Raw genomic sequence first — 12676 nt, 5'->3', positions numbered from 1 at the left:
TTGGAGATGACGGGGACGGGAAGATCCTGCTCGATGCACCGGAGGATGTGCAGGTTGAGCAGCCTGGATGCCTCGAACTGGATCTGGGTCATGGCCTCGACGGTGGCCTGGATCTTGTCGCGGAGAGCGGGATTGAGACAACAGCCATCCATCGTCTGCTTGAAGCAGCTGAACTGAGGGGCGGATGACCTTCCATCCACGAGAGGGACGACAGAACTCTTGAGGGGCCGGTATTTGGGACACTTGTTGGTGTTGCAACGTTCGTGATCGGTGCCATCGCACTGGCGACATCGCTTGCCGGTACTCGAGGAAGTAGATGGACCAGGCTCGGTGGGATCGACATCCATTGGATCTGCAGAAGCAGTGGTGGTGAGCGACGGAGCAACAGAGAAACAAGCATGCGTGGGATCAGAAGACGAACCAGAGACAGGCTCCGACTGTGACTTGGCTTTCTTGGGCCTGGGTGGCCGAGGCTGGCCATCACCGGTACCCTTACGCTTCGGAGGCATGGGGGCAGATGATGCTGGATGCCTGCCAGTGGTACTGGTCAGAACAGAGACTTTTTTTTATCGTACAATAGCGCGATGATCAGATCAAGGCGAGATGAGGGATGAAAGCAGCAGGACGAAGGTGTGGCATTTATACCCGAGAGCAGGAACCCGTCTGCGCGGGCTGGTTGGGGAAACGACCTGTTCAAAAATCGCCGAGAGGTTCAAGCCAGGGATTTGAGCGTCAAAATGGCGGCGTGATTGGGGAGCTCAACTCCAAATTGGAGGAGCTCAACCCCAAATCGGTGGGGACTCAACCCCAAAGAAGTTCTCGATGGGATTGAAGTCGGGCGAGGCAGGTGGGGTGAAGATCACTGACCATCCTCGGCGCTCGATGCAGCACACCAGAGTGGTTGATGGCAAATGCAGCCGAGACAGACTTGTGTTTCATGTGATTGCGCTGGCGAAGCGGAGCACCCTTCGGTGAGTATCCGTAGAGAGGGAAAATGGATCTCCTGATCCCTGTCTCATCGACAAAAACGAATCGTCGTGGGTCGATGGAGCGGACCTGGTCCCTGAACTGTGCCACTCGCTCATCCAGTCGCTTGGACTTGTAGAGGTGTGTTGCCCTCTTGTGTGAGAGACCTGCTCGGTGGATGGCAGTGTGGCAGAGTGAGAGTGATACTTTCCTCTGGAGGATGGACTCGAGCTTGCATCGCAACACAGGACCAGTCTGGAACGGGTCCTGTTCAATCAGGGTGCGAATGACTGGACATGCCTGCTCGAAGAAAGTGGATCTGCGAGCTGGGACCCGGGATGGGTCATCCAGCTTGCATCCTCGGTGCCATCGATGGATGGTGCTCTTGGATACACTGAATATGGAGGCAACCTTACGCAGGCTATGGATGAGGGCGTAGCATCGCAATGCGGCGGTGCGAAAGTCGGATGTGTGGCGAATGGTCATGGCCAGCGCGCGATAACATTGGGTAACAAAATATTCGATGAATGGTCAAAAACCCGGGTGTCCCGTTTTTTATTGGATTGCCTGTAAACCCATCGGTCCTTTGCCGGGCTCCAGCATAAATAGGAGGTCTTCCCCGTCTCCATTGTTTGATTCTTCGAAACAGAAAAGCGTCCTCGCCTGCCTCTTAGCGACTCTCCCCTCTCCCGCTCGGCCCCACCCGCGCTGCCTTCCATCTGCCATGTCCTCTACCAACATCGAAATCGCCGATGCCGACAAGACTGTCGAGTCTGTCGATGTCAGGGCCGATGCCATGGCCCCGCCCGACCCGGACAAACCCCGGGTGGTCGTCACCCGTGTCGAGGTCGGTGTCCTGGCCGAGTCCTCTGGCAGGCCTGCTTGCTTGGATGCATGGATGCATGGATGCACACTGTCCAAGCAGCAGCCTGAGGCCGTCCCCAACACTGCATGTCGGTCCTAACCGCTTCTCTTGCCGCCCATGCCATATCGCCCTCCACCCACAGTTTATCGGCATCCTCTTTGCCCTGATGATGCTCTTTTTCTCGGCATCGCTACTCGGCACCATCATCGCCACGGCCCTGCCCTCGATCGCCAACCAGCTCAACGACATGAACGACTATTCTTGGGTTGCCACGGCCTTCCTGCTCACCTCGACGGCCATCCAGCCCGTCAGCGGCGTCCTCAGTGACATTTTCGGTCGCAAGGTAAGGTCACGCTGCCTTGGGTTGCTCGGGATTCCTGGCGCAGAGCTTCAGGGCTTCAGGGCTTGGATTCTGCCGCCACGACAACCGCGCTGCCCTGTTGTATACTGCCGCGGTTGCTGTCTCCTCGTCCCTGCATCGATCGCATGCATCTGCACCCACTGTCGCTGGCAATGTCGCTTCAGATTTCACACCGAACCCACCACGGATGCCACCGGATGCCACTCACTCACACGCTCCCAATGCTCGTCCCGCCAGGCCGTCGTCATACTCGCCGCTTTCATCTTCCTCGTCTCGACCATCGTCTCCGGCTTCAGCCAGTCCATGATCATGCTCATCGTCGCCCGTGCCGTCCAGGGTCTGGGCGGCGGCATCATCACCTCCATGGTCTACATCGTCGTCGGCGACATTGTCGCTCCCAAGAAGCGTGGCCCCTACCAAGGCATGAACAGCGCCGTCTTCTCTGTCGCCACCGTCCTCGGCCCCATCATCGGCGGATACTTTACCGACAGCTCGGCCGGCTGGCGCTGGTGCTTCTTCATCGTCGCACCCTTCACCTTCATCGCCCTGGTCTGCGTCTTCTTCTTGATGAAGATTCCGTCCAGTCCCGGCACCTTCCGCGACAAGATCCATCGTCTCGATGGCTGGGGCATCCTGACGGTGTCCAGCGGCGTGGTGCTGATGCTCCTCGGTCTGACTTGGGGCGGAAGCACCTATCCCTGGACCTCGGCCACGGTCCTGTGCCTGCTCATCTTTGGCTTCCTGATGCTCATCGTCTTTGTCCTGGTCGAAGCCAAGGTATCTCGCGAGCCCATGATGCCCATGGACCTGTTCACCGTCTTCAACTTCAACGCCAGCAGCATCATTGCATTTACGGTCGGTTTCCAGCTCTATGGCTTCATCTACTTCATTCCACTGTACTATCAAATCATCCACAACTACAACGCCACCCAGGCCGGTCTCTCGCTGCTGCCCATTGTGCTGGCCCTGTCATTCTCATCCATCATCTCTGGCCTGACCATCTCCCGGTTTGGTCTCACCCGGCCCTTCTCGATCGGCGGCATGGCCCTCCTCACCATCTCCATCGGCCTTCTCATCATCCTCGACGAGAACTCCAGCATCACCATCGAGTACCTCCTTCATGCTTTGGTGGGCCTTGCCATGGGCCCCACCATGCAGACCATCACCCTGTTTGTCCAGGGCTCGGTTCCTGTCCGTCGCCTTGCATCTGCCACGGCCGTCAACACCTTCTTCCGTACCCTCGGCGGTGTCTTTGGCGTCACTCTCTTCCAGACTATCATGACCAGCCGATTCCAGTCGGCGCTTGCCAGTCGACTGGGCCCCAACGTCTCCCTGGCCGGCACCGGATCGGTAAGCGCCTGCACTCTTCCTTTCTGCATGCAGACAGCTATGGTGCCGGCGATGCCCTTTGAATCGGTGTTGTACATCTCGGCCCAGCTTTCTTCCGTTGCCGAGACGGTAAGTGCCCTGCTTCTGACCTTTGCTCTTGTTGCCTCCGCCAGTTCGACCCCACGACCATCTGGGCTCTGCCTCCCAACATCCGCACCCCCGTCGTCCAGTCTTTTGTCGACGCCTTCCGCATGGTCTGGCTTGTTTGCTGCTGCATCGTCGGCTTTGGCTTCCTCTTTACGCTTCTACTGAAGCCGCTGAACTGGGATGCTCGCAAGAACCCCAAGGCCACCAAGGTCCCCGAGTCCAACTGAGAGCGAAGACACCGTGGCGAATTCCTCATTCCTCATCCGCTTTGAATGCTTTGGCTTGGCATGGACACCACCCTCCTCCTCCCGCAGCTCCGCATGTGTGTTTGCCGTTACTCTCACGCGCTGACACCCGTCGACACGACTGCATACCAGGTTCACTCTGTTGATTTTCATTCATTTGTTTTGCTTGCTTGTACTATTGCACTTTGCTGCGTTCACGGATTGTCCACTGGCCCGTGCCGACTCGGATGTGAAGGGAATGCATTGCAGTTTGACGACTCGATTGGCTGCCCTCATCATGTTTGTACTTTTCTTGCACAACGCGGACACGCTGTAATATCATCTCCGGCTTCCCCCGTAAACCAAATTGAAAGAAGCAAACCAAATCACCAGCCCGTCGGCAGCTCAAGCGGGTCGGCTCTGTGTGGAGTGCGATGGGGGTGGTGGGAAGAACGGCGAGCCAGCAACAGGCCAGCCACGTGCGCCGCGATCTCCAGCCTGCGAAATCACCTTCCAGCCGCAGTCCAGCAGGATCGCCTGTCGCTGCGTTTGCGACCGTCATTACCGAGCACACAACCATCATCGCCGAGCGCGACAAGCATTCTCCCACCCCTCCCTCGCTCCGGCGCATATCCAAGAATGTGGGCTCGATCAGCAGCAGCTCAAACCCTGAGAGGCATCTCCTCGGCAGCAGCGACCGCAGCGCGACAGGGCCGCCACAATGGCATTCCAGCTCGGCTGCTTTCGACGAGCCCAAGCTCTCGCAACAACAGCGGCCCGTCGTCTGCCTCGGCTCCATCGGCTCCATCTGCATCGTCCGGTTCACAGAGTCTATCCCGGCACGACATCCTTGCCGCCGCGCTCCCTCCAGGCGCCCGAGTTCCCAAGGCCGTCACGAACTTTGGCTTCACCATCGGCGACATCTCGATCCAAGGCCCGGCCTTGATCGTCAGCGGCGGGACGGTCCTGATGTGGGACGTGCCTCAGTTCGGCGTCGGAAGCGACGTTGTTGTCGAGGGCCTGGATGAGCGGGTCCAGTCGGCGGTCGAGGAAGGACTCGAGACCGACCCGGGCTCGGTCTTTTACGGCTGGACAGCAGAAGTCTTCAAGATCTTTGAAGTGCTACATCCGACGCCAGGTAACTTGATGATATTGCCGTTGCCCCGTGTGTTGTTGCTGCCCCGTTGGTGTTGTTGTTGCCCCCCGTGCTCGTCTTCGTGCCGGGCTAGAATGTGAGGATGGTTCGTTGCCACTCAATCGGCATGAGGACGCCATTGGATGCCGTGGAGCATCGGCCGAGCAAGACCTCAAGCCGCAGCAGAGAAGATCCTGGCAACGAGCACCGACTCCCGAGCGAGCGAGTCTCATAGCACAGACGGTATCGCGGGCACTAACAGCCCATAACTCTGGGTGCATCCACCACCTCCCTCGACCCCTGCAGAGATTCTGGTCATCGGCACCGGCGTGCGCTCACACCCGCTGCCAGAAAACCTCCGCAAGTACCTACACTCTCTTGGAATCCAGATCGAGATCCTTCCAACGGTAAGCAGCAGCGAAACAAAGACGGAGAAAAAAAGGGGGAAACTGTGACAGGCAATCAGGGCTCAGGTTGAACACTGATGCTCCACAACTCGCTCCTTGCCGATCGCTGATTATTGCTCATCGCCCGCTGCTCTTATTCCCTCCTGCCGCATCGCTGGCATTTGACTCTCGAACCATCGGGGGGTTCTGTTCTGTTCTCAGAGACATGCTGCGTCGACCTACAGCCTGCTTCTCGGCGACGGACGAGTTGTTGCTGCTGCACTTTTGCCGATGATTCCCACGTCGGCTCGCAGTGGCCGTCCCGTGGTCGATATCCAACAGGAACCTGCCCAAAAGCCATGATGAATCATGGGGGGGGGGAGGGACAGCAAGTCCCGGCCTCCTCTCCTATCCCTCTCTCGGTCTCTTTCTCTCACGCTCTGGTTGAGGTGGATCTCCCACGGTCCCAAGGGGCACCATGAGAGCCTGGCTCGAGTGAATCAGGTGCCTGTTGCGCCTTCCAACCGCTTTGATTTGAAGTATTTAGGAGCTCACATGAACATAACATGAACATGAACGTGGACATGAGCACGAACGTGGACATGAATATGAATTCGTATATGATCCAGCACGCACAGCTCTGCTTGTGGTACTCGACGGCTCTGCATGAACACACTGCTCGCTTGCCCTGTACCTGCGCCGATGAATCGAGAACTGGAGTTGAGGATCGGAGGATCGGAGGATCGGAGGATCGGAGGATCGGAGGATCGGAGCGAGAGAGCGGGTGGCCCCTAACTACAGCTTGGAGGCGGCCCTACTCCCGGGCCAGCTGTGGGAATGGTATTCGATGTGTCCAACGAATGCGATGACACCGGGTGGATCGCTTTGTTAGCTCAGGGCCCCCAAGGCAATGATGATCTCGCAGCGGTCGCAGACATGCAAAGGACGAGGAGAAAGGACGCAATACCGCACCTTCAAGAACTCTTCGCGTGTCTTGGGATCCTTCAGGAACACACCGAGCATGCAGCTTGTGATTGTTTTGGCCCCGGGCTTCTGGACTCCGCGCATGGCCATGCACATGTGGCTAGGACCAACGGCATTTGAATGAGATTGGTTCCGACCGTCATGCAAAACATGAGATGGAGGGGGGGGGAGGGTAAAGTCGATCAGGATGTGAACTTGGAAGCGTGACTCGGGATAGCCCACCCCCCCCCTTTCCCGCCTCATCACCGTTATGCTTCTAATGGATGGCATGCTGACCTGCACTCGACAATGACGGCGACGCCCTGAGGCTGGAGGGCATCCATCAGGGTGTTTGCGATCTGCTTGGTGAGGCGCTCCTGCACCTGCAGACGCCGGGCAAACATCTCGGAGATGCGGGCAAGTTTGCTGAGCCCAACGACGCGGCGGTTGGGAATGTATCCAATGTGGACCTGGCAGAAGAGGCAGAAGAGGCAGAAGAGGCAGAAGAGGCACAACCAGGAGAAGCAAACAAAAGCAATTGTTAAACAGCGAACATGGGCGAGTGGTGGTGCAATGCCGAAGCCAAGGCGACACCGAGACAAAATGGCCGCCCTTTACCTTGCCAAAGAACGGGACCATGTGGTGCTCGCACAACGAAAAAATGTCAATGTCCTTGACGATCACCATCTCCTCGTGCTCCTCCTCGAAGATGGCATCGTTGAGCAGCTCGCCCACGTCCTCCTCGTAGCCCTTGGTGAAGAAGGCAAGGGCCTTGGCGTAGCGCTCGGGGGTCTTGATCAGGCCCTCTCGCTCGGGGTTTTCGCCGATGGCCCTGAGGATCGTGCGGGTGGCTGCGGAGACTTGCTCGATCTGGCCGTGCTCGACAGAAGACCGGCGCGGGGTCTCGGGGAAGAGCGGCATGACGACACTGGCTCTCTTTTCGGAGTCCTTGGGCTCGGCATCGAGAGGCGAATCGGATGACATGGATATCTGGAAGGTGGCCTTTCTTCTTTTGGAGGAGAAGCTAATGGACTTATTGGGGAGAGGAGAAGTGAAGATGTTAAGAAACCACCGGCGGTCTGTGGGAAACGAGAGCTGCGGCTGCGTCGTGTCTCCGGATGTGGAGGGAGACGCATGGGGACAGCCGCCGAAGCATGACCGGTCTGGCCTGGTCGTAAACGGATGCAAATCTCATGGACGCAGGGCCAAGCGATCCATGGCGCAAACAGATGCGCACCTTGCGGAAACAAGCCCTGGACGAGATGGAGGCAGACGAGGGAAAGCCCGCCAAGGGAGCAGAGCGTTGGGGGGAGGGCAAAGAGCCAATGCGGGAGGCGGGGGGTCATGGCAGGGAGGCAGATGGGGCTGCTCAGCAGAGCCGGTCGGGCATACTGGGTGGCGAGAGGCCAAGCGAATTGGGTTTGTGGTGTCTTGGGTGGTGACGACCATACCACACCGTGCCGGCCTCGCCCAATTGCATTCCATTCTCAGGGAAGGGCAGATATGCCAGTCACTTTCAGCTTGATATACGATTTTTGTATTCGCTATTCCAGACAAACACAAGAAGCCCTACCGGCGATAGCAGAGGGAGCAGGAGCAGCAGGAAGCAGCAGCAGCAGCACGAAGCAGAGGGGTGTGGGAATGGAAGGGCGCGGGGGTCGGGTTGGTTTTTTGTGGGTTGAGTGGATATGAACAGACTCGGAAACATGGATCACACCTTTGCGTGCTCTGTGGGGACAGCCGACTGCAGCCAAGCCCTCTCTATCTATAGAGCCTTTTCCAAGGATGAAAAATTACACAGCGGGAGAAGATCGACCGTTTTGATGGATAACGAGTGCCGTCCGTCGGTGGGAGTGGAGGGAACGACAGAGACGGATGATCGGCAAATAAATGTCCCTCCGTATCATGTGGGGAGGAGGGCACAGGAGATCGGTCGCAACGTTGGCTGGATGCGAAGGGCGGGAGGAAGAAGCAGATTGAAAAATGCAGTGAGGTCATATGGATGAGAAGTAAACAACAGATTGGTGCTCAGGCAGGGAGATAGGTGGGCGCCGCGCCGTATCAGCAACAAGAAACAAAAGTCCAACAGCAAACGATCCAAAAAAAGGGAGAAACGAAAGGCAAAGGCAGACGGCGGAAATGTAGGATCTGGATGGGAAGAGGGGGGAGGAGGATCCGGGATGCGAATCGATGAGTGGTCAGAGGACCTTGGGCGGAACATGACGGCATGATGGAGAAATTAGGCCGACCTGAATGTGGCAGATTAAGTGGAAAGGAGGGGGGGGGAGGAGGCACCCGGAGTGTGAAGGAGGAGGAGGGGAGGGAGAAGAATGAGGATGCAGGATCAAAGTGGACCGGCTACAGGTTGGAGCCGCGCACAATGTCCAGGGTTTTTTCGTACTCGGCGAGCTGCGAGAGCAGGCTGATGTTGGGGCAGATGTACGGCGAGCGGTCCTTGACGAACTTGTGGGCATCGCACCAGCTGAGTCTCAGGGTGTGCATCACATAGGCGATGATGAGGGTTGCCGAGCGCGAGATGCCCTGCTGGCAGTTGACCAGGATGGCGCAGTTGGAGGATCGCGCCTCGTTGATGATGCCAAAGGCCCGCTCAAAGTCGTTGGCAATGTTGTCGGCATTGTGGCCCCAGGTGAGCTTTGAATATTTGACCGAGGGAGTCGCAGGCGACTTTGGGCTGGAGCTGGTCTGCGAGGCTTGGCGGTCCTCCATAGACAGGGTGAGGATCGAGTCGGTGACCGAGCTAGTGAAGGAGAAGGCCAGGGGCGAGGAGCCAGGCGTGCAGGTGGACGACGAGCAGGACGACGTGGCGGGGCTGCTGCGGAGAGATAAGGGAGAGAGGCATTAGTGTCTGGAAGGGGGACAGCGCACGATCGGCATCGAAGATCGCCGCTGCAGAAGAAGAGCGAGCTGGGCGGGATCGGCAGTGTTCGCAGCACAAACTCCGAGCCAGAAACGACCGGCGCAGCATGGGTGGCGTCGATCGCCATCATGGCACCAGATCGAGCAGTGTGGCAGCCGCTGGGATGGGGTGATTGTCGCACCAGATCGAGCAGTGCGGCAGACACTGCATCGGCAAAGGATCGGCAAATGCATCTACACACCTGTCCGAAGGCGTGCTGGATCCCGAGGAGAGCTTTGACCGGGGCTCATACAGGTGGTTGCGGACCTCGGCGGCGACGTTGATGATGTACTTGATGTCGTACCGGGCCAGGACCTCGGGGTTGGAGGCGTTGAATTCCGAGCCGAGATAGAGATTGGGCAGAATCGAGATCGGGCCGCCCTGGTATGGGCAGCGATCGGGATGGCTCAGGGCATCCTCGCGGGCAGAGAGTGGAGCATCGGTGGGGAAGGATTCCGAGAAAGTCGGGTTGATGGACAGACAGGCGGCGGAAAGCGGGGCGATCGAGAGCTTGCGTCGCACGGCCGGCCGCTGGATTGGAGAGGAAGCGGTGGTCTCAATGGCAAGCGAGGGCTTGATCCTCAGCTTGGATTTTGCGACGCGCGAGAAGGATGAGATGGGACGATCGAGATGGGCAGAAGGCGGGGTCGAGTCGATGTTCATGTTGCTGGGGAGGGAGAGAAGCACGGAAGCAGCCATGGATGCAGCGAAGAGAAGCGAGAGCGAGGGAAGGGGGGGAAGGAGTTGAGGCGGGTTTATCAAGTGGCAAAAAGGAAGGCGGCAAAGGCGGAGGAGCGAGCGAGCAGGAGACGCTTGTGGTTGAGGCAGTAGGTCCGCTTGGAAAAGGTTGGTGAGGGACAGCGCCGTCGCGTGGACCGGTGGAGACGAAGAGGGCTTCGGAGTTCGATGGAAGGCACAAGCGAGATCGGAGGAGACGATCTGGACAGAGCAAGCAAGGGTCTGTTGTTGGCAGCAGACTTGTGTGCTTGGGGAAGGGGGTTCGGATTCAAAAAGCTCAGCGGCTGGAGCGACGCAGAAAGGCAGAAAGACCCTGTGGGAGAGAGGGTCTGTGTGCAAAGAGGAAGAACGGGCCTGGAGGCAAGCAAGGGTGCACTTGAAGGGTCAAGCAATAGTAGAGCGAGGCCGCTGTGCTCAGGATTCCGACAACGTGCGGCGACAGAGGCGAGGGGACAGGGCAGCGGCAGCGAGAGGCCCTGAAGGATTGAGCGGAATGTATCGCACCGATGGATCGGAGACAGAGGGAGAAACAAACAAGCAAGGGGGGACTCTGTCGCAGAAGCGAGAAGCGAGGCGACGGAGGGGGATACTTTTGCGAGCAAGAGGCAAGAGCAAGTCTGGGAGACGACGGCAGTGGTCGACTGAGGCGAGCGACGAGAGCTGGTTGGTCTGAGGATCAAGGTCTGAGGGGCCAAAGTCTGAGGGAATCAACGTCTGAGGAGCAAAAGGGCCAGCGGAATGAGGCCAAGTCGCAGTTCGAGGTGTGGCAAAGGAGAAGAGGACACAGGAACAGCGCGGGAGATGCTGGCGAAGCGAGATGCGGTGGCCAGAAGAATGGATGAGGAGCAAGGCACCGCGGGCTCGAGCGGGTCTGTTGGAGAGCAAGTCCGTGTGAGAAGGGCAGGGAGGAAGGGTGGCCAGGACGAAGGCGAAAGATATATAGGTGCGTGCACAACCCGGGTCTGGACGGCGTTGCGCGGTGGGCAGGCGGCCTTGTGGACGGCAGAACGGGAAGGCAAGCGGCCAAGGGCGCACAGGGCGAGCTCGGGCCGGCGCGGGACTCACGGACGAAGCCGCGGCCGGCCAGAAGCGATGCGGCAGGGGGGGGGGTTCGCAGCGGCGAGAGTGCGACGGCCGCGGCGGTGTGAAGGAGTGGATGGAGCGGATGTGGATGTAGTTGAAGTGGATGTAGTATGAAATGGATGTAATTGGAATGGATGTAGTATGAAGTTGATGCTGTGGATGTATTGGTGTGTTGGAGCGATGTCAAAGCCGGAATGGTCGGGTGTATTACAAAAATGCAAAAATGGCGCACGTCTTGGTGCAAGCAGCACAGGCAATGGCGCTGGCATCGGATGCGGCAGCCAAAGGACATGCCGGAAGACAGATGCACCGGACCAGAGGCGGCTGACCAGGGGGGGGGTGCTATTGCTTTGAGGTCCGCGATCTGCTGGGGAGCAAGTGCGGGACCTTGGCCACAGCTCCTTCCGCCAGAGGACGAATGCAAATCAATGGACACCCCAGCAGCGCCGACAAGCTGCTCGCCTGGAGTGAACCGACGGACTGCATGCAGCTGAACCAGACCGAGACAGCCAAGCCGCTTGCACAAGCCGCTTGCGCAAGCCGACAGGCCGATGCACCCGCCGAGCCGGCTGATCCTTTGTGGGCCTGGCCGAACGTGCAAACGGCCGGTGGCGAGCAGCCAATGCCACGGGGCTGTGCGTGTGCCAGTGGGCGCACAGGACAGGTGCGTGCTGGGGCTGTGCCGGGCGAGGCTGCGGCCCAGGCGGGATATGGTGGGGAGGCATGGGCAGCAGGGTGGACGAGCGCCGGGGGTGATATATATGTCTTGCGTGGTGTTCGTCTGGTGGTGTCTGTCTGGTGGTGTTCGCTGTGTTCGTCTGGTGTTGTTCGTCTGGTGGTGTTCGCTGTGTTGTTCGTCTGGTGTTGTTCGTCTGGTGTTGTTCGTCTGGTGTTGTTCGTCTGGTGTTGTTCGTCTGGTGTTGTTGATCGTATCTCGATAGATATTTGCAGTCCCGCAGGAGTCGACAAACCCCAAACGCCCACTGTCTGGCCCCCCTCCTGGGACAAGGGCTGCGCGCCAGGGCACTGTCTGTCCTTGTCCAGGAAGCAGTTCCAGCACCAATCCCCGTGCTCCGCGCGCACCCACACGAGAACAGCGCGCCGCATCCGGCCGCTGCCTCCCCCTTGTCTCCCCCCCGGCGGCAAGGCGCCACACTGTCGCAGTGCCGCTTGCCCGCCGGCTGTGCGCGGTGGGACAGGGCGGCCGCCGGCGCGTCAGCTGCTTGTCCGACCGTGATCCCTCGCGCCGCATCCTTGTCCATGGCCCTTGCTGTCTCCGGTGGGGCTGCGCTGCGGCCGGGTCGCCCGCCCATTGGCTGCCCGCAGACCGAAACGTGACGCGTGGCGCGTTGCGGCCGCTGGGTGGCGCCGTGGCGGTGCGGCACAGTCTCACATGCCCGCAGGGCAGTGGTGACGGCGGTGTGTTGCGTTGCGGTGTGATGCGTTGCGGTGTGATGTGCTGTATGATATGTTGTGCTGTGTGATATGATGTGCTGTTGGAGCATCGGTCGACACCGATCATCGTCATCGCTTTGTCGATATATCCCGCAATATCACCATCA

The 12676-nt window shown here is 59.0% G+C and overlaps 5 protein-coding genes across 5 annotated transcripts; 2 read left to right on the top strand and 3 right to left on the bottom strand.

Annotated features, from left to right (window-relative positions):
• The first annotated feature begins 1608 nt into the window (after positions 1–1608).
• BJ171DRAFT_601719 (major facilitator superfamily domain-containing protein) lies at positions 1609–4274 on the top strand. The gene is made up of 4 exons (XM_053115105.1): positions 1609–1813; positions 1974–2174; positions 2430–3542; positions 3695–4274. Exons 1-4 carry the CDS (start codon positions 1691–1693, stop codon positions 3893–3895), a joined length of 1638 nt encoding a protein of 545 aa, XP_052963554.1. The 5' UTR covers positions 1609–1690; the 3' UTR covers positions 3896–4274.
• Positions 4275–4431: 157 nt separating this feature from the next.
• Positions 4432–6178, top strand: BJ171DRAFT_517927 (NADH dehydrogenase 1 alpha subcomplex assembly factor 3). Its single transcript, XM_053112196.1, has 3 exons — positions 4432–5030; positions 5334–5434; positions 5636–6178. Exons 1-3 carry the CDS (start codon positions 4532–4534, stop codon positions 5774–5776), a joined length of 741 nt encoding a protein of 246 aa, XP_052963553.1. The 5' UTR covers positions 4432–4531; the 3' UTR covers positions 5777–6178.
• BJ171DRAFT_462278 (uncharacterized protein) lies at positions 6163–7673 on the bottom strand. The gene is made up of 5 exons (XM_053108507.1): positions 7614–7673; positions 6995–7408; positions 6674–6846; positions 6386–6497; positions 6163–6242 (listed from the first exon to the last, which is right to left on the bottom strand). The coding sequence occupies exons 2-5, from the start codon at positions 7358–7360 to the stop codon at positions 6228–6230; spliced, it is 666 nt and encodes a 221-aa protein (XP_052963552.1). The 5' UTR covers positions 7361–7408; positions 7614–7673; the 3' UTR covers positions 6163–6227.
• A 429-nt stretch (positions 7674–8102) lies between these two features.
• Positions 8103–8554, bottom strand: BJ171DRAFT_204299 (uncharacterized protein). Its single transcript, XM_053106301.1, has one exon. It carries the CDS (start codon positions 8372–8374, stop codon positions 8138–8140), a length of 237 nt encoding a protein of 78 aa, XP_052963551.1. The 5' UTR covers positions 8375–8554; the 3' UTR covers positions 8103–8137.
• On the bottom strand, positions 8555–10218 carry BJ171DRAFT_204303 (protein-tyrosine phosphatase-like protein). The gene is made up of 2 exons (XM_053106302.1): positions 9496–10218; positions 8555–9209 (listed from the first exon to the last, which is right to left on the bottom strand). The coding sequence occupies exons 1-2, from the start codon at positions 9990–9992 to the stop codon at positions 8735–8737; spliced, it is 972 nt and encodes a 323-aa protein (XP_052963550.1). The 5' UTR covers positions 9993–10218; the 3' UTR covers positions 8555–8734.
• Between the last annotated feature and the right edge of the window lie 2458 nt (positions 10219–12676).

This window comes from Polychytrium aggregatum, assembly GCF_025602895.1.
Source record: "Polychytrium aggregatum strain JEL109 chromosome Unknown BJ171scaffold_39, whole genome shotgun sequence".
In the NCBI taxonomy this organism is placed as follows: domain Eukaryota; kingdom Fungi; phylum Chytridiomycota; class Chytridiomycetes; order Polychytriales; genus Polychytrium; species Polychytrium aggregatum.
Note: the sequence above shows the minus strand (reverse complement) of the source record. Positions and strands in the feature narration are given on the sequence as shown.

Coding starts and splice junctions, on each gene's coding strand:
- BJ171DRAFT_204303 (XM_053106302.1), bottom strand. CDS start 9,992: ATGGCTGCTTCCGTGCTTCTCTCCCTCCCCAGCAACATGAACATCGAC. Junction 9,210..9,495: donor TCCAGCACGCCTTCGGACAG/GTGTGTAGATGC, acceptor ATCTCTCCGCAG/CAGCCCCGCCACGTCGTCCT.
- BJ171DRAFT_517927 (XM_053112196.1), top strand. CDS start 4,532: ATGTGGGCTCGATCAGCAGCAGCTCAAACCCTGAGAGGCATCTCCTCG. Junction 5,031..5,333: donor AGTGCTACATCCGACGCCAG/GTAACTTGATGA, acceptor CGACCCCTGCAG/AGATTCTGGTCATCGGCACC. Junction 5,435..5,635: donor AGATCGAGATCCTTCCAACG/GTAAGCAGCAGC, acceptor TTCTGTTCTCAG/AGACATGCTGCGTCGACCTA.
- BJ171DRAFT_601719 (XM_053115105.1), top strand. CDS start 1,691: ATGTCCTCTACCAACATCGAAATCGCCGATGCCGACAAGACTGTCGAG. Junction 1,814..1,973: donor TGGTCGTCACCCGTGTCGAG/GTCGGTGTCCTG, acceptor CTCCACCCACAG/TTTATCGGCATCCTCTTTGC. Junction 3,543..3,694: donor CCCTGGCCGGCACCGGATCG/GTAAGCGCCTGC, acceptor TGCCTCCGCCAG/TTCGACCCCACGACCATCTG.
- BJ171DRAFT_204299 (XM_053106301.1), bottom strand. CDS start 8,374: ATGACCTCACTGCATTTTTCAATCTGCTTCTTCCTCCCGCCCTTCGCA.
- BJ171DRAFT_462278 (XM_053108507.1), bottom strand. CDS start 7,360: ATGTCATCCGATTCGCCTCTCGATGCCGAGCCCAAGGACTCCGAAAAG. Junction 6,847..6,994: donor TGGTCCCGTTCTTTGGCAAG/GTAAAGGGCGGC, acceptor CTCTTCTGCCAG/GTCCACATTGGATACATTCC. Junction 6,498..6,673: donor GCCGTCATTGTCGAGTGCAG/GTCAGCATGCCA, acceptor CGTTGGTCCTAG/CCACATGTGCATGGCCATGC.